Genomic DNA, 26002 nt, shown 5'->3' on the forward strand with positions numbered 1-26002 from the left:
CAATTATTCTGCAATCTTGATAAATTAATTTTATTTATTGTTTTCTTCCAAACTGACATTAATGTAATTCAATAGTTTTAAGAAAATTAGAATTATGCTTTATGGTATGTCATTCTATTTTTTATAAGATATTATATATATGTTTGACACTTTATCATGAATAATCCGGCTGTAAAGAAATCTTTCTCATACCTGAAAATATATACCCTGTACAGTTTGTAGAGCGCAACCTTTACTGTATTTCACCTGTTCCTCTGTAGATAGCGCCACCTTTACTGTAGTTCACCTGTTACTCTGTAGATAGCGCAACTACAAGTTTAAAATTTTAATTTCAAAGTTCCAAAATAATAGAATAATTGTGTTTTAAATAACTATACAGGCACTTTAAATAATTAGTTATTGAATCCTAAGTATATATTGTAATGATGCAATGATTTTTGTTTTCTATATATGCTTGCAAACCGGCCTTTTGTAATAGTTTAACTGGATGACGGAATTTTGAACACGCCTTTCTTGTTAATGACTATTTCAAGGGTGTATTTCCTACCTTGGTAAAATATTATTTTAGTCTTAATTTCTAACGTGTACGGTAGCGTGTCGTGTTGTTATTTATTAACTAAGTAGTTTGAATTATACTACAAGTAGAAATTCTTTGTAAAAGTTATATAATTATAAAATTTAACAAAAATGACATCAAAAAATGACAACAAAATTATCGAAAAAATCAACTCCGAAAAGTATATTACATACGATATTCTAACCTTTAATAAAATAAATAGTTACTTAATTGATGTAACCTGAATTTTGTATCTTTATAGTGAGCAGCCTAGTAGCAATAAAAGAAAAAGCTATATAGATTGGGATGATTATTTTATGGCTCTCGCCTTTTTAAGTGCAAAACGTAGCAAAGATCCTCGTACTCAAGTTGGAGCATGTATAGTAAATGAACAGAAGCAAGTTGTAGGTATTGGATATAATGGAATGCCCAATGGTTGTAGCGATGATGTTTTTCCTTGGACTAAAGAGTCTGTCGATCCATTGGAAACAAAGACTTTATATGGTGAGCTAATAACATCTCATTAATTTTCAAGATGATTATATTTGTATTATATAATATAATGTAATATTGTATTGTAACAATGATAATAATGAATTTGCAGTATGTCACGCAGAAGTTAATGCTATTTTAAATACAGGCTGTAAAGATATTAAAAATTGTACCATATACGTTTCTCTATTTCCATGTAATGAATGTGCTAAAGTAATAATACAGTCTGGAATAAAAACAGTCAAATATGTGTCAGATAAATATGCAAAGAAGAAAAAAATTCAAGCTGCAAAAAGAATGTTCGATGCCGTAGGCGTTACATACAGGTATTTGAATTATGCAGATTGCATATATTTATTCTTATTAAATTTGTATAAGCGTCAGATTATGGCAAGAAACCATAAGACTTGTATTACTTGACATGATTTATTTCCTTAAAATTATTAATTAAAATTCAAATTTCTAGTATTTAATACATGCGTTTCAATATGTGCAGAATGTACGTCTAAACTGTATTAACATTAATTCATTTAGAATATTACGCTATTGTTGTAGTATTATTTAATAACATTGTAAATCTTTTTTTCTAGCAAATATGTTCCTAAGCACAAAAAGTTAATTATTGATTTTGATGAGATTGACTCTACTGAAGATAAGGAAATAAATATTGAAAATGGAAGTAGTTGAACAAAAATAATGTAAGTGACAAAGATGACAATGTCTGTAATGAAAAACTTTCCAGTGTATATATTCATGATTTATTTCATTTTTTAATGACATTTTGTAGGTTTAAATCTGTAATATTAATTCTTTAACATAAACATGAATTACAGTTTTACTGTAAAAAGACTGATTATCATTATTTACATGCAAAACTAAATTAGGTACAAATGGAAAATAGAAATACCCCTATTTTAAATTTTTACAGGTCTATTTGTAGTTTTAACATTATCCATATAATATGGAAAATAAATAAAACAATGTACAGAAAATGAAAGAATTTAGCAATAATACAAAGATACTATACTTTTATCAAGATGTAATATTATCTGCAACAGTATTGCAAACGATGTACTGTACAAGTGTAAATAGTAGTATGATCAAATATGGCATGGTAGAAACATGTAACAAGTGTGTATCATTTCCATGATAAAATAATATTTCAATATCATTTTTTACAAAACGACTGAAGGAGAGGCGATTGTTGATACGTGATATAATATTTTCATGTTGACTTGTTATTAATGTAACAACAAACAGGAATTGAACACAGAGTTTTGATGCATACGATAATGATACGTTTATATACATACTATACATATCCATGTTCTTGTCTTTAAAATATTACTTCACGTTTGTAAACACCGCTATAATGAAGAAAAGTTACATAAAGAAAGTAATTATACGTGATGATTGAATTCATCATATAGAAAAATATTTAATATTGTAAAAATGTATGGGTATTTTATATATAAACACAGATATTAACGTTTGTAAAAAGCGTACTTGGCTATAAACGTTATCCTTTAATACCATAAAATTTGGGCAATTTTTGCACAAATCATAAACTATTCAATCTGTAAATAGCGGTTGCAGAAAATATAATAACAGCTTATTGCAAATGGCAGTATATTACTAATACAATGATTAAAGTAATAACCACATTTAAATAATCATTGACTTCATTTTCCAATTTTTATTCTTTTCTGTTTTATGTCCTTTTTTTATAGTCTTTTTAATTCGAATAACAAATCACCTTAGAACGTAATCGTATACGTTGAAAAATTTTGCATGAAGCCTATATGATGAATTCATTTACATGAGGAGATGGAAGAGGATATGGGTTGAGGTACCCATGCTTATCGTTTGCTCGTACGATTAAATCAAGGACTCAAAGGCAAATCTAAACTGAATCTTCTAAAAATTAATGTACCATCCTTAATCAACATTGTTTATTTCTTAAAGATTTAATAATTAGTTATGAGCGGAGTAGAAATTTTTATACTGAGGTAACAACCTCCGATAAAGATTGGAGCAATTAATATATATATAATATATATATATATATATATATATCTTTTTTTCAAAATGTAATAATTATGCAGGAGTTTAAGCGTACTGTAAATAATGTATTATAAAAAAAAAATAGTATTAAAAGATAGCAACACTTCGGTAGATGCATGGTCGAAAAGTTGAGTATGACACGAATGGTGCATGATAATATGCATTAATTTTTCTAATGATAGTCTTTTACAAGAAGAAACACTTCGTATATCGATAGACTAGCATGGTGGTCATATCATATTTCCTTTGCATTGTACAATAATTAAATGACTAATGGTAAAGTGAATGAGTAAAACTTCTACATTATCGCTTATGTTACGACATTATTTATGTAGCCCTGAGAAACATTCCATGCATTTACAGAAGGTATCAGTTTAATCAATACAATTATGTTCATTATATTTTGATAGAAGATTATTCCATCGATTAACTTTGGATGTACGTATTGAGTTTTTGTCCATTGTATGTTACGAATGAATTGAAATGTTAAATATACATTACTATGACTTGATGCAAATATCTTATTTTTATGATTACCATTAAGTCGACTTTGAATGAGCTTTCAACATTGGCATAATATTAACTAATCGCAAAATTATACTCTATGACTTAAATAAGATAGGAAATGTGTGTGTATATGTATTTATACATATATATCGTTAAAGTAGTAGGTGAAATATATACAAACATTATCACTAGTTTTTAGTATCTGTATCTTATTGAATTCTTTTACTTTTTTTTCATTCAAGGAAACTCACGACTTATAAGTATGTACTGGTATTTCAAAAAATAAACGAGGCAATCATAACATAGTTCGATTTGTATCGGTAAATTTGAACATTACCTTTTATTAAAATTTCTGTAATCCGTTGACATACAGATGTATGATATTTTTTTCGTTTGCTTGTTTTGCTATTGACACTTATTGTTTTCGATTTATCATATACTTTGGTAATCTGCGTACACAATATATGCACTTTTATTGTTCTTATAATAACTTTCACAGAGACTTTCGCAAATGGATGCTATTTCCATATTGACTGCTATCTCGATGGAATATCAGGGCTCCAATCCAAACGTAGATTATTACCCTGGCTTTAAACACAGGAATAAAATCGTGTTTCTAGAAGAAAAACATTAGATCGTTCACTTGACAAGTTTGAACGGTTTTTGCGAATGAAGTGAACTGGAGAAGTTAGTATATGACTTGGAACAAAGTCTATTCTCAAAAAGTAGCGACGAACATGCGTGGTACAATTATCGGTGCTCGATGATCGTCTAGTTTCTCAACTCTACACAGTAGAGTATTTATGTAGACATCGCTGAAAATAGTACACCTTAACATCAAGTAGAAATATTCATAGAACGCGCATACGAATGTATACAAGTCTTGTATTTTGTACCAATGTGTTAGTTTACGCACGTCATATATTTTACACACTGTACTTCACCCCATCCCTCCCTGCCCTGCCCCAATCCCATCTATGCACTAAACATTTTCACACTTTGTCAATCCTTCTTTTCAACGTGACCGCTCTGTTGATAGAGTGCTCGTTTAATTCGTTCTGTTCCAATTGTTAATTAATATTTAGCTAAAGCCATCCTTTTCTTCGTTCACCTAAAATTCGGGACCGTGCCAGAGGCGCTTGTCTCGCGTCCCATCATGTTATAATTTATTATTAAAGATTATTTATTCAGCACTGTCCCAGCACTGTTCACACTACATGAATCTTCCCAGGAACAGTTCGTATATAATACATGTTTAATAATTATCAATATTAAATCCGCCAATTTCGCTTCTTCTTTCACTACATATGTTCATTCGTCCGCGTGCCTTTTACATTCAACGTTAGTTTCTTTGCTCTTTTTTTTTGTTCTTTTTCTTAAACGTAGATCAGAGCGAATCTCAGCACACTCCTCCTCCATTGCCTCGTCGTCTAACTACGCAATGATTCGCTAACGCTGGATAGCGCGTGCCTGGATCAGTTCTTGATGGAATTCTCTTTCTCTTGATGCTTGATCGTCACCGTCAGCTTTGTCTCCGGCGGTCGAAAAGCGGTCGCGTATGGGAAGTATTTGTGACATTTCGCCATATAGTCGGCGATTGTAGAGTCGCAATGGCCAAAGTCACCATTGCGCAACGATTCCAATACTTTTGTACAATTCTGTAGTGTTACACCTTCGAGATCATCAATGTTTGTGGCGAGGGAGAGAGCCTTTGTTTGAGCGGACGGGTCCAGGACGTACAACATCCTCGCACCCTGAAGCAAATGCGGCAGTGAGTTTCGATTCTTTTTTAGGAATTCCGCGTTCAATTGAGTGGGCGTTGAAGTCGAGTAGATTCCTGCAGTTTGTCGCTTTACTACCTCGCCTACTGGTCCTTCAGACGGCGAGCGGTTAGTATGCAACATGAAACGTACCAGGCACGTGTGGAGGTCCGGATTGTTAGGATCTAGACCATGCGCACGTTTTATCGACCTTAACATTAACAACGTACGACCTGCAAAAGGCGTTTAATTTTTTAAATGAAATCTAATAGTAAAATACATTGCTTTAAAAATCAATGATTATTTGCAACTATAATTATTAATCTTTTTCTTTAACAAGAATGTTACAAATGATTTGTGTCACCAATGCTGTACTGCTACGTACCTTTACGAATGTATATTTCAAATGCCATAAGGTGCGTCTCTATTCTGTTCGATGCCAAGTCTTGCAGTGGTTGTAAAAATTTGATTGCTTGCTCGAGAGGATCCTCAACCTGAAAATAATAGCTCGAATCAAATTTCATATCATATCGAGGACATTAACTCGTCGGATTTACACGATTTACTGACCCTTTCCAATTTCTCTGGTATAAGTTCATCTAGCGTAGGCTGTTCTAAATCGGGATCGGTCTGTTGCCGCGACTTATTGTGCTGTTCCCTCTTTTCTTGGGCTTGGGCAGCCTGTTGTCGTTCCAGTTCAGCCTTTCTACGTTGTTTTCTTTGCTTGTTTCTCAATTTCTTCAATTCTGATGGCGCTAGATTTTCTGTAAAATGAAAACGAAAACAAGTTATTAACATGCACGATTACGATGGTAATAATATTACCGATAAATTGAGTTGCTATGATTGAACGAAATATAAATCCAGTGATAAACTTGATAAACAGCCGTCATTACATGATACATCAACGATGTCGAACACTATTCTTGTCATTGGAAATTCATTTGGAGAGAATTTCATCAATTCTTAGAAATTACACTCATTAGGAATTCCCTTAATTCAACCCTGCTGTCTATAGGCAAAGAATCAAAATGCCAATTCATCGTACCCTAATTGAAAGATCTAAACTCGTTCAATTGCCCTAAGGCTGGAAACACGCGTTTATTCAACGGTTTATTCAATAACTAGTTTACGAGCCGCCTTGTACCTTTTTTCCAGCGAGCGCACGTAAATTGCGTCTAACAGCAGAAATTCCCCTGTTGTCCTGAATTTTCAAGTACCGTAATATCATCGTAATTGCAGCAATGATAAATACGTGAACGCTGAAACTGTCCCCGACGCGGTTTCGACACGCACACCACTTTTACCGGCGCGAGCTCGCCCGAGCTGTGTCGAACCAAGGTCAAGCGGTTCCGTCGCGCGGCAAAAGCGATTCCGGTCGGTTTCGCAAAACGTTTTCTAACTTTTCCTCGCCTCTGGTCGTGGTCAGACCTACTGACAGCTGTTTGTAGGTCTGGCATGCGTGCACGTGTCACGCGTGCACCGCGGTCACGTGCAGTCCCGCCGACACTACCCGTGAGAGATCGTAACTTACCGGAGGGAAAGGTGGAACCTGTCCCTATCGCGATCGTGATCGCGATCAACTTCCCGAATAGATTTTATAGTTTCAACTTTATAGTATAGGAGTGCTCTATTTATAAAAACGAAATATTAGTTGGCGACCGTGCCTTGTAAAATTTTGTCAGACCGTGCAAGAATTGAGTAAGACGGACCCCGTGTCAGGAAGCTTTTTTCGAGATCGATTTTTCCGTGAAAAAAAAGAAAGAAAGGTAATTACGCAAGCAACGTATAATTTTAATAAAAATATTCAAACAAGGATGCTAGAAGAGGTGGTTGCAACATCGTGTTTATCGATAGGATCGCCAGGCTTCTGACGAAAACTTTTCTTTTCTAATTAGATGAAAATTTGCAACGAGTCCCGGCATCGATCACTCTGATTTATAATTAATCGTGGAAAGTACTGTTCGAAGCGGTCGAGGAGGTTCGAGTTTATTGCGCTAATTCCCCTACACTTAACTTGCTCAGTGGGCATTAACGGCTTAATTACCGTCCTATTAATGCAGTTTTATAACACGAAAATCACTTGCGCGCTTTCCAATTATGTAAGGAACAGCCAATGCGTTATTTGGACGCGGTAGAAAGAGAGACTGGCTCTATGCTTCGTAAATTCGTGACTACGCACGTATGATTTTTTGTTCTTTTCCTGTAGCCATCGAACCATCTTCATCACGAGGTCTGATTATATTTGCAAACGATATCGAAACGAAAAAAATTTTGGAAGCAAGTAGAAACGAAGAATATTCGATAGTTCAATCGTGTGATGAAATAGAAATAATAATATTTACACAATATGTTATGCAGTTGTCTCTGGGACGATGTGTCATTTGATTCTTTTTTTTTTTAAATGTCTTTTGAGTATGATAACAAGCGATTATTATGAGATAGACGAGGAAGAAATCGATGAATTAGAGTATACGATCGATCTTAATTGTACACAATACATAGATGTTTGATTTATTCACCTTTGCTCGATCTCCACGATTTTGTTCGATTTCACCTTGAAGATGTAATTTGGCTTCCTTCCTTATATTCATTAAGCGTGTAAAAATAAAGATTATCATTGACTGTGTTTTTAAAACACACATATTACACCACCGTCAGATTGTACAATCACACACCGTGATAACGTATTCTACGAAAACAATGGTTAAAACAGTGATGATGACGTCCAACGAGAACACGACAACACGCGAATATTACGAGATAATCGAGAAAAAAATCAAAATGAGCTCTCAGATATGATCGATCATAATCGTGAACGATAGAAGTTTGGTTTCTTCATCTTTGTTCGATCTCTTCGATCTTGTTCCGTTCAATCTTGAGGATGTAATTCGGTTTCCTATTTTACATTTATCGAGCGTGAAAAAATAAAGGTTATCATTGACGATGTATTGAATGTATCCGAAACGTATCACGTCTCCAGCCTTGGGTTGCACAACCACGCAAAATGATAACGTAATTTGTGCAAACAATGGTAAAAACGGAGACACAGAGGATAATTAAAGACTTTGACGTAATCAGTGCTTATCTCTCTTTTTCTCTCTCGTCTTCATAAAATAGTCGACGAATAAATCTTAGCGCGTGTCATTCTTAGCGTTTGGACATCATTCGTGGTATTGCTGTCTTACAAAATCTCAATTTAACCCTGTTTTCCCACTATTTTCTACTCGTGTCTCATTTTTTATTCCCTTCCTACGAGTATGTTTATAACAATATACAACATTTCCATGTGTATTTTTGTATGTGTATATGTATACACACATATAGGTTTACATTTTTCATTGGTTTTCAATGACAAGAAGAAAAATTACTTTCGTTTGTATCGTTGTACGTGTATACCCTGTATCTTCGATATATTATCACTTCGAATCAATCACTTCAAAGAATAAGGACTGTACATAAAAAGTCTTCGCGTGTCAAATTTGATTTACACAATTCCATAAATGCGCCGCAAGGGCTATCCCTCGGACTTCTATTCCAAACAATCAATCATCTTATACCTACAATAGATCTAACTCGTTTCAAAAGACCAGTATCGAACGGTCAGCGATTTTAATTGGTCTGAGTGGCGCGGGAAAATATCGTCGGCAATTAGGGACCGGTATGCGGCTGACAGGCGAAGAATTTTTCATCCTTGACAAAGGGGGACCTTGCCAGCGTGCATTACGACCGCGTTGCGGAATGTGGAGCAACAGGCGGTACCCGCACGCAACGACGTTTATGCAAATCTCATCCCCATCGATTACCACAGTGTGATCATTAGATCGTGGATTTTTATGCAAATTCCTATTTTTGCAAACGCAACTAAAGAAATGCTACCCTAAATCATTTTCGCTTAACTCCAAAATAATTGCGAGTAAACCGCGGATTTTTATTCATTTATACAAATTTGAAGGTATAAAAATGTATAGAATGCACATTTAATAACTCGAAACTATAAAGAAGAATATTCGTTAAAATATTTGGTAGGCGAAATAGATCTTAGGTTCTTTTCTTAAATTACATTTCTTAAATTACATTGGTAAAGATATTTCAATTTGCATAGATATCTGCGATTAAATTATAACCAATACCTTGGACATTTCATACGTTTCTGCGTACGAATGCTTTGCACTTTTTAATCTTCCTACAGGCTCATAAATATATGCGTTGACACGGTCTTGTTAATCGAGGAAATCGTTCCGAATCGCGATTTCCCGCTATGGGCAACGCCTCGAAAATTCGATTTTATCGACGAGGCCCTCTTTCCATTACGAAAGTAGTGACGTTGTAGAGGAGCATCGTAATTGCGCGTCGAATTCCAATTCCAAATGGCGCATGCTGGCCCTCGCGGTTCGACGATCGATGATTTCTATTTGGATCGCGTCTGACGAATTTCACACGATTCTGGTAGCGGTAGAAAGTAAGCGCGAGTAAACTCGTGTTCGGCAATTTCTTTCGTGTTTGCTTGTGTAGGATCGTCACACCCTTTGTTTCCTACGTGATCGTATTTTTGTATTTTTAGCGCTATGCCGAGTATTTTTATCCTAGCCTTTAACATTACTTTTCATCTTTTTCGTTTTGCAACCTCCTTTAAAAAATTCTCTACATCTACAGTAAGTGTAGGAATGACAATCAATTTCGATAAAATCCTTGTCGAACGTTGTTTATATAAAACATTTTATCAAATAAAAAATATTTAAATATTTTTCAAAACTTTCAGATTGAATTTCATAAAGAAATATTTATTTATATCTTTCGCGAAGATATTGAGAAATACTCAGGAACAAGCGAGAAATACACGCAATAAGTATACGTACAAAAGCTCTACCTGAACCTGAAATTATATATAGTACAATTACCCAATGTGAGTTCAAAATGAAAATAATCTCTATTTTTCGTCGCAAATTAAAATCTCAACGCTTCTTTCTTCCTTGCTTTACAAGTTCCATCTTCAAGTATCTGGATTATTTTTAAATCAGGTCACTTCGATAAAGCGATAAACCTGAATCCTATCTTAGAAATAGGTCACCGATCAACCCAAACGGCACGCGCTGTCCAAAACTCAACGTCCCCCATTTGTCGTCCGTACGAAACGTCCTCGTCAGCGTTTTAAAAATACGTGCACCGACGTCGGAATTTCGCTTTGCATAAAACGCATCTGACGCGTGCAACGGATCCAGTTTTGCTAGGTGAAATAATTACGGTTAGGTAAGACGCTGCAAGCAAGTAGTGCAAATGACGGGGGCGGCAAGGTTGGTGGATACAAAAAGGCAGTGCGTCTTTCTTAAATCGCCGTCATTAAAACGCTGGGAGAGAAACAACGAGAGAACGGCGAATAAAAATGTTCAAATGACGCTTTTATCTTCGTAATCGAGTACGCAGAAGTGCAGCTGTTATTTCGATTTAACTAGCCACACGCTGTCGCAAACATGCGCCCACGAGCGTCCTCAACGAGCCATTTTTGTTTCTTCCTGCGGTTTCCTAGCTTATCGTGCGAATCGACTTTTGCTAATCGACGTCGCAGGGGACCGCGATAAAACTCAATAAATTCAACTGTATCCGGAATAAAGAGAAAAGTCGAATGGTTTCGAAATGTGCATATTTGCAGTAGTTTATTATTTTTTAATGCAACGATGCACTCTATAATGTAACAGTTGCAGTTCTTTTTCAATGAAGTTATACACGTTTTCCTTTTCCTTTTAGACACGTTATTCTTTTCGTATATTCTATCCGAACACTCTTAATGAACGTATTAGAGTGTTCGAAATTTGACAGTTACAGAAGTTTTTGATTAGAAGATGACTCGATTTTTAACACTTTCGTATTAAATTGTTCGATACCGATATACCAATAGATCAATAGCATATCAAATAACGATAGAATATATCGACATATATCAACATGTTAAACGGAGGAATAAATTTAATAGCGATTGAAATCGATCGTTGCGCTTCCAAGAAATCCACGCAAATGTATTGGTCATTGAATATTAATTCGCACGTTGTCTAGTATGCGGTACCGCTAGCCTCGATGTATTCAGTCAATCTAACGGACAACGAAGGCAATAAATAATTAGATTTTTGCCGCGGGGAGACGCACTGCTGCCTTCCTTCGTTTCCTCGCGCCCTTTGCACGCATATAATCGCATCATGTCGCTATGAAGTTTTCCTTCGTTCGGTGAAAGTCGAACGCGGAAATGGATAAACGATACTGGTAATCTGTTGCTCAATACTCGATAAAGGAATAACGTTGATGAAGTTACAACGAGTGAGCGAAGAATAAAGCTTTAATTGATGTCATAGAGTAAAGGCAATTAACAGTATCGTGAAGTATCGTTTCCAGACATTGTGTATATTAGAGAGAGTAGAGATAGCCTTGAAAACTGATTGATATCAGTCTAAATTTATTTCTTTTTTTTTTTTTTTTATTTTTTAATTGCATTCTACGTTGAAATTTTGAATGAATATCGAAGAAAGCTTATCTGAAACGAATAAAGAATATCTTTTATAAAGAGAAGAGGAAGCTAAATCTAAGAGAGGCCAATGAAAAGCTTTGTTCTCATCCGCGCTTAATTAGTTCTATACTTAACGCCATACAAACTACACATTTCATCCACTTGTCCAATAACGTTAAATTTATCGAGGTAATACGTTACGTAAGAAGTACTTTGCTTTGCCGTTCAATGGTTAATGGCCGCGTAGTTTTTCTTTCAGCTATTCATAACTCTGTCTTGGTAGGAACGCGAGATATTTCTATCGAGTATTGAAAAACATAAAAGAAGATTATTAATTTGAAGTTATGCGGGGTTTCGAGTTGCGTAATTTCTACTGCAGCACTAAGTAGAGTCGTGCGGATACTTTCGTGGTGAATACCGGTACAAGCGGAAGTTCAAGAACGCACATACGGTCAACAATCGGAATGCACGCAACGATGCGGCAGGCTTGTCAGTGTCGAGGGGAATCGGTTGACAGAAATCCAGGTGAATTCAAAATGAAAAGGATTTCGTAACTGTACGTAGCGACTTTTACCACTTTGCATCGAAACAATCGAGCTTTGTTCCGGGTTGACGTTTATTTCGAACGAACTTGGTTTCTTCGAATTTTCCAGAACAAGCGTATCTTACTTTACTGAAACTTACTTTAGAATAGAAAAATACGGCCTCTAGATAAAACGAGAAATCTATTATACGAGCAGATAAAATTGCATTGGACCTCTTTGACTCAAGAACAAACTGACCATTGCGATTTCCTGTGTTTCGAACGTTATCAACGCCTCGAAATCTAATGGAACCGATTATTTATTACTGTACGTTACGAGACAATACCAGGATTATCGGTTATATGAAATTGAAAGCGGAGAAAGGTGTAAAACAAAACTTAACAACGAAAGTTATTGGAACTACGTAATCGTGGTACGCAACAATGTGTGTCTGTAAAAATCGTAAACAATATCGATCACACAAGAATACAGATTCAGGAAAAAACTAACAACAATGTAACTTTGAGATCCATTATGTTGCACAACGCTGATTGTATCTTAGACATAAATTGGACAATTGTTGTCGTACAATATTTAACAATAAATACAACTGCAATACTTGGAAGGCGTTACGTACGAGCAGAACCATCGATTACCTAATGTTGAACTCAAAAGAGAATGTTATTTAAATTTAAAAGTAGTATCTAGATTTTCATGATTTTTTAAATAAATATCGCTCGTGTGTGGTCACGTGTACGTTCGACTAAAATTCAAGGAGAAAGCAAAAATGGTCGAAGATTAGACATAATAATGGTTCCCCGAACTGCACAATGCCATGTCAGATACAATAGCCACAGACATTTCCATACGATTTCAATGACATGTGCTACTAGGAAATGTAGTGACAACAGTACGTGACGTTACGTTGATTGTCATTAATTGACAATACATATCGACTATGGATAGTTGAAGGTACGAAAGGGGATAGAAATTCAAAATTAAAGTAACGACTTTGTAATAAAAAATTTATCAATGTAGAAGTTCAGATTATAACTTGACAGAAAATCGCTTAAATGAGAAAAAAAGGCAACCACACGACTGAATTCTTCAGCTTACGCAATGTTATTTTAGAAGCAACGCCCTCAACGTCATCACATTCTTTCTATGATACACGATATCCAGAAACTTAACAATCACGATGCTCTATATATAATCGTAGAATATACGAGCGATTGATCAACCTCAACTAAATAATAAAACAGTTAACAAAAAAACCCTAATCGCAATACGATAATTCTTCAGTCTCGAATCATCATGAATCTCTATCAATAACGTTATGTTAAACTGAAATAAAAATTACTCGACGATTAGAGACTACAGAAGAATCTTCCAGATCATACGACATCGTCCTAGAAACAACTCTCATCGACGTCTCTTCTCTACCAAGTACTTGAACAATACTAAGAAACAGCGACAGCAAGTAGTACACCATTAACAGACGATGCAGAAATTGTCGATTATACGAGTGTGTTTCACGATTATAAGGAACGCAACGAGGAACGATAATGCTCCTCCATGAAAATGACGGTAATCGCTAAGAAAAAGTCGCGTCTCCTATGATCGTCGTTGCGACGCGTGCCGCCTCATGTTTTTTTCCATTTCGTAATCCATTACCATGGATATAGACTATTCATTTTGTCGTAGTAGAGCGTAGTTACAAGGTCTGACAAATTATGATGAAATTACCAGCGCCGTTCGTCTTTAATAGCGCGAGCCTCTCCTAGTTCCATAGTTCATTCATTCATGTAAAATCTTTCTATTCCTTTGTTTTCGAATTGCATAAATATTCACAGTCTAACGTTAATATTTATAGACGCGATGCCCATAGGAACATTTTCTCAACGAATCTGAAGAAATAATCATTGAAACACGATTATCCGTATTCATCTGAAAAACAAAAAATATCGATGTCAAAGGATCACGCAGGGGTTACGTTGGACAAATTATCATCCAGAAATATTCGTGTAAATTAGCGAGAATTCGTTAACACGCGTTTACAGTGAGAATCAAACTCGAAGGAAAAACCGTGTATTCGATGACGTCGTTTCTTTTTCGCCGTGCGAAGTTGCTGGAACGTAAATGGATCGCTTGTAATTTCAATTAACGTTATCCAATGTCGCGACTTTATTGAGTTATTAGAGGAATAGAGATGCGTTTTCAATCAAATGCTCGACCGTGAGTAATCGCGAGATTTGTTGTTTATGCGCATGTCCATTATGTAAGCGGCAACAGTACATTTCTGGTATTCGTGTACTATCTCATCCGTGTTGGCAGATATTTACGAGTTACGAGACTGTCTGATCGTCTCTGACGGAATTATTCGAAGAACGTGAAATGTAAAGCGTTTAGGGGAGGCGGTTCTCTGGCTGGGATAAGCGATCCTAATCTCCTGATCGTGGGTTAACTCAATTCTCGAGTCGATACGTTCGCGCAAGTGGTATTTACAAATGTTGCTTGTCATCGGTAAATCTTTTTATCGTGCAAATAAATTAATTGGTGCTCAGCTTGGTTAAAGAATAGGTCAATTTTATGCTCCACCGATTTGTATGGTCGTAGAAAGCTAGTGAATTTTGTATATCTAGAAACATTCATTGGCTCGTACGATTTTTAAGAGAAAATTTTTTCGTACTTGAAAGCGAATATTTTACGTAGTGAGTCATTTTATGTTATTTCTTAACGTTTCTTACTGTATTAGTCTGCAATTTGAGGATTGTTAGAGTTGTTGCGAGTATATCAACGTTTTTTCTCGATTACTGCAACGTTTAAGCAATCGTTTAAATAAAGATATATAAAAGGTAAAAAATATTCCCAAGTGTAAATATCGAATGTTTCCACTCATGCCGATTCGACAATTTTTACGTAGATTTTTGCAGAAATTACTTAAACATGATATTTTTAGTGATACACGAGTACCACGCGATTTTTAGCGAAAAGAATGTTCGTAACGATATAAACGAATTCGAAAAGAGCGACGGCAGTGCATACAAAAAGGACATAAGCCATGGGAAGCACAAAGGAACAATGAACGCCGAAACAGGTAACTGAAGAGTCTAACCCCTGAAAGTCTGATGATAATCGTGATGACGTTCAAAGATTTATATTCGATCTACCGCGTTGACGTAACTTCAAAAGGGTATCTGACGCTTTTGCCGATACCACCAAAGGCATCGCCATTTTACCGTGCTTTTACAGATATTATCCACAATATCGTAACAGCAATAAATAGCGCGATATGAAAAAAGTAAACTCGTTCGATTTTAAAATTCGTGGTGTCGATTCTCTTCTATACTAAATCACGATTCTCGTTTATCGCCGTAATACGTTACCAATGCCCCCGTTTTTACGAAGTCGAACGTTCGTGAGAAGAATGGGAGAAAGGTTAAATTCCTCCTAGAACCACGGGCGTGTGTAGCCAACGTACGTATATAAAAAGTAGAAGAAAAAAAGAAGAAAGAGAACGACTAGATATGAAATATTTAAAAATCAAAACCGATGCACGCGTTCTGATAATAATTGCGACAATGTTCTTCGTATCTCGTCGGGTCATTGTATGCAGATCGAAGAACACGACTGGTATTCAGTGGGTTCAGTGGTATATTACGTATTCGAAGAGTATCGTGACCGTAATGGCGTGTATGAGACGGTGAACAATTCGAACGCACCACTGACGAATGCATTGTCAACCGAAGCAACGACCGATCAAAGCGTATCGAGCATTCGAACGCCCAAACGATCGTAGCTTCGTTCGCTTCCATGAGAAAGCTGCGATCGATTATTCACATTCGCGGGTCGGTCAAGAACCGTGATTCATCATCGATCCGGACAGTTCCCGATGTTTTTGCGTACACGCGCCTTCCCGTCGACTTTGCTCGATCGTTCGACGCGCTTCGATACGATATATCATGGTGCAATGATGTTAAATGATTTATAATTGATGTAGAAGCCACTGTGAGCTCGATAACTGTCGATCGATCTTTAACTATAAACACCGAGTGGAACAGCGATACTATTGTCCTTAATTGAAATTTGAGGAGAGACGTCGTTGCTCCGTTTATATAACGATTCGAAACATGATTTTTCTAATGGCAGGGAATAGTTTATAAATATACAGGAAATCGTTATAAGAAACATTGTTCGAAATAAGAAGGAAGTACGTTCGGAACGTAAGATGAATGAAACGTATGTAAGAAACGCTAGGCAAATTTCAACAATGGCTCGGTGCTATTGTGATTTTCATTCTGGCCAATTGTTCGCTTGTCCTCGAACAAATAGCCATAAGCGATTCCGTCGACTTGGAACAGTTAGAACACGAATATACGTAGCCAGCGATCTTACAATTTGAAAGTTCCCGGTTTCGATCGAGCACTTTAAAAAGCTCTCCATATAAATATTCAAAATTTATAAAAACGTAATAAAGAGTACGCCAAATTGAGAAATTTATCGAAACTTTTATTCCAGACATTCTATTTGATTGCGCATGGAAGATCTATTCTCAGAAGGTACAGAAACTATTCACCCCATTCTCAGCTGTGCCATTTATTACTATACGTCCTATCCATTAAGCATGAGAAACACTTAAGAATAGAATCTTTCAGGCTGATCTATTTTCTGACATGAAATTTTTAATGGAGACGATCCATGTTTAGAAGCGAAAAGTGGAACCTTTCCATGATCATCAACTGGATTGTCTTCGTACCGTCTTCCACGAAGCGATCAAAGTGCATCAATCCGCTCGTAGACTATCCCCTTTCGGTCTGTGACGCAAATCGGAGCTGGATTCGTTCGCCTTTTTCTTCATCGATTCTCACTGATTCACTTCGACCTGCCACTCTTGTTTCATAACGAGCGCGAAACCGGTGAAAAATAGATTTCACGCGAAACGTGATTTCAGTGCCTCGGTCTCGTCTGCGCGTTGCATCAAATTTTGCAAATAGCAGCAAGCAATAAGTCCAGATATAGTGAGTAGAACAAGGTCCATAGAGGAAATGCCTGTTTCGTGGATCGATCGGTCTTCGTCTCTCCGAGTTGTTTGAGACTGTTTGAAATTGTTTTACTTTTACTCTATTCTTGGCCGTTATGACGTAAGATGAAAATACATATAAGGATCGTTGTCGAATGAACGCAAACACTGAGCTAGCCTTGTCATCAAACTGCAATAACCTCGGCAAATAACAGGTAGTACGATACTTCTTATTATCTTCACTTTTCACAAGTTAACGATGTATTATAATAATTTATGTATTATAATAATACATAATAATATTATGTATAATAATATTATGTATTATTATAATAATTTAAGCGATTGAGTATTGTCTTAAACCTACACGCGCGTTAATAAGTAAAATACCTATTAACTAAAACGTGCAATCAGTGAAATTTGCCTATCTTTTACGTCAGAATAGCCTATCCGCTTTTAAATTAAACGCAACCGTATCACATTCTTATCTGCAATTGCAATACGCTGACGCTTGGATCCCGTTTTGCCCGAAGCATCAATTGCTAAAACGTGTTACGATTTAACAATCGATCGAATTTATGATCCGTATCAAGCTCACCTTCCATCTCTACCATAGTCAGTACGTAAATCCCACCGCACCGTGACCTTTCCTCCCCTGACCATAGCGCAACTACAACTTCGATTGAAACCTCGGCAAACGATCTCACCAGCGTTCCATCGGAAATTTTTCTTCAGAGCTTTTCTCTCGTTTCGGGATCGGCGGATTTTGCCCGATAAACTGCCAGCGATATCATCGGCCGAGATATATCGTGGCCGACGACTCGCCCACGTTTCCCACTCGTGTTCTATATGTAGTGAAGGGTGTGTGCAAATGGTTACACGGAGCAAGTGCTAGGCGTGGCTCATAGAGGAGAAATAAGAAAGGGATCCGTAGTCTCTCTCTTTCTATCTCGTGGCAATATCGACTGGAAAGGCCTTAACGTTACCGCTGGAGCGACGCCACCGGAATGTTAACTTCCCATGGTGGGTTTCGTGATCGACGCACGAAAAGAAAAGGCCAGTTTCGACCGGGTCTCTCGCGGCAAGGCGAGCGTGATCGAATCCCGGATTCGCCGTGGCAAGGTCGTGATCCCCGACCATGTTGAGAGAGTGCATCGACAAGCCTTTTTTCAAATTCTATCAGCAGGATGCTCTTCGACGATCCTCCCTGCGCTTTGTCCTGCCTCCTTGCTTTCTTTTTCTTTACGTCCGTTTGAATATCATGCGTCAGACTTGGCCATCATTTCCATTGTATCCAACTTTTTCGGCTGAGAACAGCGCAGAAGCAGATACGAATCGCTCAGAAACTAAATTGATCGACTACGTGAATAATCAGGGAATAAAGAAGAATGTGTTAAATACTGTAATGGGAAAATTTACGATTGTTTATGTTATTCCCTTGCAATAAATGAAGTTATAGAGGTAAATCCTTAGTTTTTTGAGATGTTACGATACTAATCGTTTATTCAGCAATTATTTCTAAGTATACTATATACGCTCGAGAGAAGTATCAAAAAAAGGGAAATTTGTAATTGAATTGGCTAAAGTAGCCGTTTGGAGAACGATCGCATTGGTTACGCGTGTTTATCGAATCGGTGGTGTTTCGGTAGAGAAATAAGTTAATCACCGCAATCCGGTGATTGTGTAACAAGCAATTGACAAGTAGTCATTAATTTATCTCTATCCTTTAAGTCTACTTAAAAATAAGTGGAAACTATTTCTAATTGTGCAGCTATAAAATATGCATAATCTTAGTTTTACACTTTCTTTCCTACAATTTTCACCTCATATGTCTGAATGCCGCTGTATTCTTAATAAAACTGTTGTAGACCGTATATTGTACTGGAAGAGTGTTATAACTACAACATAAGTGACTAACTATGATTTCCATTATTACCAAGATCTTCCAATATTACTCCTTTATTACAGGAGCAATGGAATTGAATTTCCCAGTAAGCAGCCTGGAAGGTCTTGTCAAAAGTCTCAACGAAAATGTTTCATGAAACGGACGAGTCGTCCCGAGCGATATAATCGCGATATTCATGGCTCGCGCCATGAATTACCGCCACGTAACAGTTCCTTAGGCATTTTCGCTACAAAGGAACGCGAATACGAGAAATTGAATGACGAAACAGCGCCTGAATATTAATGTTCATTGCCCGTGGCTCAACATGCATTATAATCCAGACGAGAATGCAAAACACATTTCGTCCGAACTATTTCCAGCGTTTCACGAACGAAAAGTCCCGTCGCGATAAAATTCCTTACGAAACGATACGAACGAATACCGCTAATTCATAATCTCCTCCTCTTGACGAGAAGTAAGAACTAGGTTCGATCTGTCGATGCTATTCTTAGAATACGGTGAATTTCAGAGAAAAAGCGACGTAATGTTTCTTCGATTCTTCACTCGTCAAACAATGGTGGAGGATTTCGCGTATGTTACGAGAGCACAACGAAATAAACTTATTCGCGTTACAATTCGCGAAAGAGCCGCAAATAGGGAAAGAAAATGGCCTTAAATCTTCTCCAGTAGGTCTTTGCTTTCTTGTAAACTTTCACCGTAACGATAATTCTTCGCGTTATATTTCCGTGGAATTCAATAGCATTTGTTTAAAAAATTGTCACATTTTGCATCTCTTTAAATATCCTGTTTTTTATCGACTCGTATAGACTCGTAAGTCTTGATATTTTTCCCTCTTTACAGCATTAATGGCGTTGCGTGCTATTCGAACGAACTGCAAATACGCGATTTCTTTCGGTTGACTAATATAGAAAATGTATAGATGCCTAGACGTGAATAGGCAAATTCTACGAATGAGAACGCACGAATACGGAGATTTTACGCATAAAACGCACGAACAATTAAGGTTACGTTCACCGATAATCGCCGCCGTTGTACATTTTTCTCTTCCTTCATTCTACATTTACTTCGAATGCAGCTATGACGTGCATCCGATATCTCGCGTTTCTCATAAAGAAATGCATTCGTATAAATTCAAGTTTTTACCGTGGAAAGCACGACGATTTACCTTTATAGGATACGAACGATTTCGATATCCGATGACTGGTAATTGGCTCGAAGTATTGGAAATTATTTTAGGTATTGCAGCGTCGTGAATTCAAAGTGAAAGAGGCCTTTGTACAGATATTACAGAGATATGAAATAATATTCTCAGAAGCTATACTTATCAACTTCATAAATTTAAATGCATAGAGAAGTGAGAATTATAAATATTATTTTCATAAATTTATTTTCGCTGTAAAATATTTCCTCTCACAATTATGCACATTCTATTTTTAATTATTAGTCACGGGAAATGTTCCTCAATGATGTCGTCCGTTTCTCAACTATAAAATAAAAGAAATTCCTATGTATATAGTATGAAATACTTGATGCTATTGCATTCTTTCTCTGAAAAATTTCATGTAATTTCAGAGATTTTCCTGCATTTTGGAGAATTTCCCACCATTTCCAATTTCCCTGTGTCTTCAAATTTTCCAAGAACCTCCAACCGAACGACAACGGTTTCACAATGATCACACGTATAGCAAGATACGCGTTAATAATGTAGGTAGCCCTTTCTCCGATTCTTTTCCAGGCGACACGACCTGAAAGCTTGTCAACTCTCGCAAGAAGACAATAGGGCGGTTCGAGCGTAAAGATCGAGTGCGAACAAGCGCGGAAAACACCGAAAAGGAAAGGACGCGAGTCGAATCTCAACGAAATCGCGGCGAAAGCGACGGATGTTAGCGGTAATATGCAGTGGCGAGCAATGACACTTTCGCTAGTCGCTCTTCTTCTTCTATAGAAGGTCATTGTACGTGTAAAAATACAGACAACACGCTGACGGAATTCGTAATGAGCGATGGAACAAGAGCGGCCGCGTTTAAGTAGAATTTCTAATTCCGCGAGCGAAAGGGAAAATCGGTCGGAGGAAAGTTCCGCCGGCAATGCCGATGAATCGCAAAGCAGACACACGTCGCATCGTCCTTTTTCACGCACATTCAGATCAGAGTAGATGAGATTTGTTCTCAAGTTATCGAGAATATTGCCTTGACCGAATGATTCGCATAGTTCCTTGTGATGTTTAATTAAATCGTGACCTAGTTACAAGAAAATCAGATGATAATTCTTATTGACTGCTTGTATATGAAGCATCGCGCATTGTATCGAAATATCGATTACCTGTACATTAAATAGTTTTAAGACCAGCTACATTTCCTAATTTCCCTTTTGCTTTAAATTAAATTCAATGAAAGTCGTGTAATAAAAAAAATATATATCTATATCAGTTTTGATCCAAGACGTATGCAACGGACACATATATCAAATGTTAATCAATATGATTTTTGTATTTGATCTGAACGTTCTGTCGTAACTTTTCTTTTTTATACCGTACATGACACGCGTTAATAAATATCTGTACTTATTCAATGATGGAACAATTTTGTAAGCTTTGTATACATGGCAAATACAATTTATATCCTTCATCAGTGCACGGCTCGTGAACACTAATTCATTAAGTAAATGTCCTTGCTTCGTTAACTTGAGGCAAAGAGAAGTCAGCAAGGCGTATGTAATGCCGTTTGATTTTTTAAAAGCTTACGAGTATCCAAGTTGCCTTTCTTTATTCAGATTCTACGTCATGTTCCACTAAACGTATGAGACGTATCGATCTATCTCGTTATAGCTTGTTTTACGCAAGAATTTCCAAATTTGCATTAACACGACTGGACAAACACTATAAAACTGTTTTCGTAGATTCTTGTTTGCGCTGAGATCCGTTTGCTTTAATCATTCTGTTATCGAACTCGCGTGTTTGTAAGCCTAGTTTTTATAGCAGCCGTATTTTATCAGATTGTTCTACGAAGATTTATTCGCCACAAGTGAATGAAGCTCTTCGTTCTTCACATAAAAATTTTATACGGCTTATTTATAACGTTTGAGAAAAGAACTGCTAGATATTATTAAAGAGAAACAGTGTATTCAACTGCACGCAATCAGAAAATTACGCTCGCATCGAGATCTTCCATGCCGTCCCATTGTCGTTGACTCAATTACGGTCACGTTAAATGATTAGTTCTAATCGCAAACTAACGAACCACGAGTTTCATAGTTATTATTCAACTACTAACAATCATCGTCTCGACGAACCTACGCCCTAACGACTACTGTGCTGAAGATTTTTTCGTTTTAACAATTCGCACACGTTAGATTACATCGTTCAATTTCACCGATCAATTTGCATCTATAGCTTTCCCACTTATCCAAACCGAATAAATATATCAAAAATAGAAAAAATCAATTCTGAAATTGTTCTTATTCCCACTACTAAGATGGGCTTTAATGGAAGTTTACATGTTATTGTATACGATTCTACGCAACACAATCGCTGCTGTCGCGAGAAACAGCACGAGAACCTCGGAATCTCTTCTGTCCCATCGTTCAAATCACCGGAACGAACGAGCAGAATTCCAAGAAAAAGAATGCAACTGCTCATCCCTATTTCGGTCACGTTCGTGTTGAATGATTGTACAAGCACCGGTACACTGTTCCAGAAAGCGAAAAAATAAAAAAAGAAAAAGGAAAAACAAAGCGACAGGGTATCTCCCCAGATTTCTACGTCACAGATTGACAGAGAAAAGCAAAAAACAGGGATAACGCAGTTAACTTGGTGACTTTATGGCGAGAAAAAGAAAGCTGAGAGTTATGCAGTGAATTGTTACATCTCGCGACCAATTTTTTCAGAAATTATATTACTATAGATCCAAGGAGATATTATATCGTATTGTTACTCATACTTATTTTCGAAACAAATTTTACCCGAGCTGGAATTAAACACAAATTTCTCTCATAATCTCAGCTGCGCGATAAAAGCGTTTGCTTTGAAACAAGAAGCGTACAATAGGAAGATACTTTAGAGTAACCGTTTAATATGTCTAATAACAAAGTAACATTATTTTCAAAAGCCTCGGCGTATATTGTAGCTGAGCGTACCACTACAGGATTAAAGGCCGTGACATCAAGTTACGCACCGGGGAACAACCTTTTCGCCGTGATCTTGAAATTAACCAGCCCGTCCCGGTTCTCAAGATACGCCACGATAAGTCACCTGTGAGAAACAGCATTCTCGGCTTTTGTGCGAAATTGCGGGAAAATACGCTGGCGCGTAGACGCCTCGTGAGTTGGACGACAATGGGCGCGTGTCGTGGGGAAAAGAAAGAACTATCGAAACGACGGGAATACTGGACAGGTTTAATTAAGAGCTCGCGAACGTCGACATTTATCGCGTTCCATTGTTAGGACCGCTCGTCTCGAAATCATCGCGGCAACTGTTTGTCAGAAGCTGGTAGATCAAGCACCGCGCGAGATCGTGTTAATGAGAGATTCGAGGTGCACGGTCGTTTCTCATGAAATTACAACGAAGAAAATTTCTCGAGTTTCCCTGGGTATTATTCAGACGAGAGAAGAAAATCAGGAAGTGTCGTATTATTCATGCTGAAAATTGGTCTCTCTCGGTTCGTGCGCGCTGACTGCGTTTCCGAGACGCATAGTGACTAATTAAACATAATTAGAGAGGCTGATATGAATCTTAATAACGTCGAGATATTGGTCGTGTTGTTGATTCGTAGACGTAGAGCTATTCGCGGATCGATCGCGACAAGTAAATGTAGTAAATTGATAAGGTACACGAGGTAAGCTTCCTGCTTCCGTATTGGATATATCTGGATCGTTTAAGCGACGTTTAATTATTGTATAATAGTTCGGTCGTATCCTGAATGAAGCAATGAAACTCCGTTTAACCCATTAAAGACTAAGGCTATCGTAACGTTACAAATATTTCAGTTTTTTTTTCAATTTCATAAAATTGTAGTATATAAATAGAAAAAATAGTAGAAAAAGGAAATATCAAGGGAATCTTTGAAATTCATTTTCGTAGCCAAAACGTTGAAAAACAGAATTCGATAATGTAAATAGACCGAAAAAGAATTGAAAATGAAAGGTCGTGTTAACGCAATAGCTATCCTTAATGCAGACTGTATTAATGGCGTCCCGAATAAACGTTATCAAAAATCTGACAACCGAATAAACGCATCGTCTGTTCTCTCTCGATCATCGCAAAAATTCCAAACCACGACCTTCCCAACCACTATGTTCATCTTTGATACTATCTCTACCACGAAAAAAATTTTGGGAAATATTTCGGGTGGCACAGCATGGCGCCAGAATATCGGTAACGGCGGCGTGGCCGAGGAAGGTCACGACCATCGGCGACCTTGATACCAAGAATCTCTTCCGATGACTCACGCACGCTAGACACACCGCTTCGAAATAAACACGCATCCTCATGCGGCCGGCGATCTTCTCGCGGGAATCGAACCGACTTCGGAACGTCCTTAGTTTCGTGTGTGCTGACTCAAGAGGTTCCTGGGAAAAACGTGAATGAACGATCAAGTCTTAAAAATAACCTCCTGACCGTTGCAGTCTGGCTAGCTACTGTTTCAGGATGTGCGTCACTCGATTGTTCGTCATAATCCGCGGCTCGACGATGCCGTCAGAGACCGAGAATACTATGTCATCGACGTCGGCATAGAAGATTGCATACAGGACGTGACGACACGAGAGGAATTGATGGATCATCGAGTGGAGCAGCGTGCGTTCCACCAAATATGGTCAGCGAGATCGGATCCAAAGATCGATAATGATGCAGCGGTTTTGACAAGCGGAGCTTGGAATTTTGGATAGATCGATTGCTGCAGAAATTCGACTGGTTCGATCCTATTTGGGGACGATGCACGGGCATATACTAAATAAGGCATTGGGGAATGCGAATCCTCGTGTTACTGAATTATCCGAGGCGAGTAGAAATGCAAATGTACGAGCGTAGGATCGAAAGTCTGGTCTGTTTGATTGGGATGCAGTTTTTGGTCGTTGCATGAGAAATGAGTTTTTTCTCCTTTGATTTTGCTCGCGACGTGTCAAAACAGTATAAAAAAAAAGCATGCCTTACTTTGTTATGATCGTAAATTTCACGATCTTCGTGAGCAAGAGATTATTGGAACTGTGTCGAAAACATGCCGAAAATTTGTGCTTCATTGTCTATGGAAATATTAAACCTCTGGTAAATTATCTTAGATATCGGAATATCGATAGTAAAAATTATTTAGTGAAGATTTTTACATAATAGTGTCAAAAAAACTTCTTTAATATTAAAACTCGGTAGATTTCAAAGAAAGGCTTCTATCAATACCAAAAGCATTCATTTTAAGTAAATAAATAAAAATGCCGAATATTTATCAAAAGAATTATCTCTCAGAGTTAATTTTGCGATAAAAACGTTCTAAACTTGGAGCGTCGAGGTTTATATCAAATTTACGACAAAGTACGAATAAAACGGCGAAGTCCACTGATTTAAATACTCTCGAAAATTTTCCTCCTGCGGATATTTAAAATATAAGTCACAAACAGACGGAGAATGTTAGATCGAAAAGTATTAATAAATTTAATAAATACAAAGCAAATATATATGAAGAAACTCA

General features: G+C 37.0%; 2 protein-coding genes across 2 annotated transcripts in view; one reads left to right on the forward strand and one right to left on the reverse strand.

The window, feature by feature from the left end:
• The first annotated feature begins 525 nt into the window (after positions 1 to 525).
• Positions 526 to 3607, forward strand: LOC100741351 (deoxycytidylate deaminase). Its single transcript, XM_003491267.4, has 4 exons — positions 526 to 737; positions 819 to 1060; positions 1161 to 1374; positions 1639 to 3607. Exons 1-4 carry the CDS (start codon positions 688 to 690, stop codon positions 1733 to 1735), a joined length of 603 nt encoding a protein of 200 aa, XP_003491315.2. The 5' UTR covers positions 526 to 687; the 3' UTR covers positions 1736 to 3607.
• A 229-nt stretch (positions 3608 to 3836) lies between these two features.
• The window catches only part of LOC100740150 (N-alpha-acetyltransferase 15, NatA auxiliary subunit), a 45379-nt gene continuing 23213 nt past the window's right edge, over positions 3837 to 26002 (reverse strand). The window contains exons 9-11 of the mRNA XM_003491258.3: positions 5950 to 6143; positions 5765 to 5873; positions 3837 to 5612 (exon numbers count right to left, since the gene is read on the reverse strand). Of these exons, the coding sequence (XP_003491306.1) occupies positions 5095 to 5612; positions 5765 to 5873; positions 5950 to 6143 (821 nt within the window). The 3' untranslated portion in view covers positions 3837 to 5094. The remainder of the gene's footprint in view (positions 5613 to 5764; positions 5874 to 5949; positions 6144 to 26002) is intronic.

The sequence above is a fragment of the Bombus impatiens genome, unplaced genomic scaffold (genome assembly GCF_000188095.3).
Source record: "Bombus impatiens unplaced genomic scaffold, BIMP_2.2 scf_0543, whole genome shotgun sequence".
Lineage (NCBI taxonomy): Eukaryota > Metazoa > Arthropoda > Insecta > Hymenoptera > Apidae > Bombus > Bombus impatiens.

Excerpts from the sequence above, each read along its gene's own strand:
- LOC100741351 (XM_003491267.4), top strand. The coding sequence starts at position 688 with ATGACATCAAAAAATGACAACAAAATTATCGAAAAAATCAACTCCGAA. Across the intron at positions 1,061-1,160 it reads GGAAACAAAGACTTTATATG|TATGTCACGCAGAAGTTAAT; the intron begins GTGAGCTAATAA and ends ATGAATTTGCAG. Across the intron at positions 1,375-1,638 it reads GCCGTAGGCGTTACATACAG|CAAATATGTTCCTAAGCACA; the intron begins GTATTTGAATTA and ends CTTTTTTTCTAG.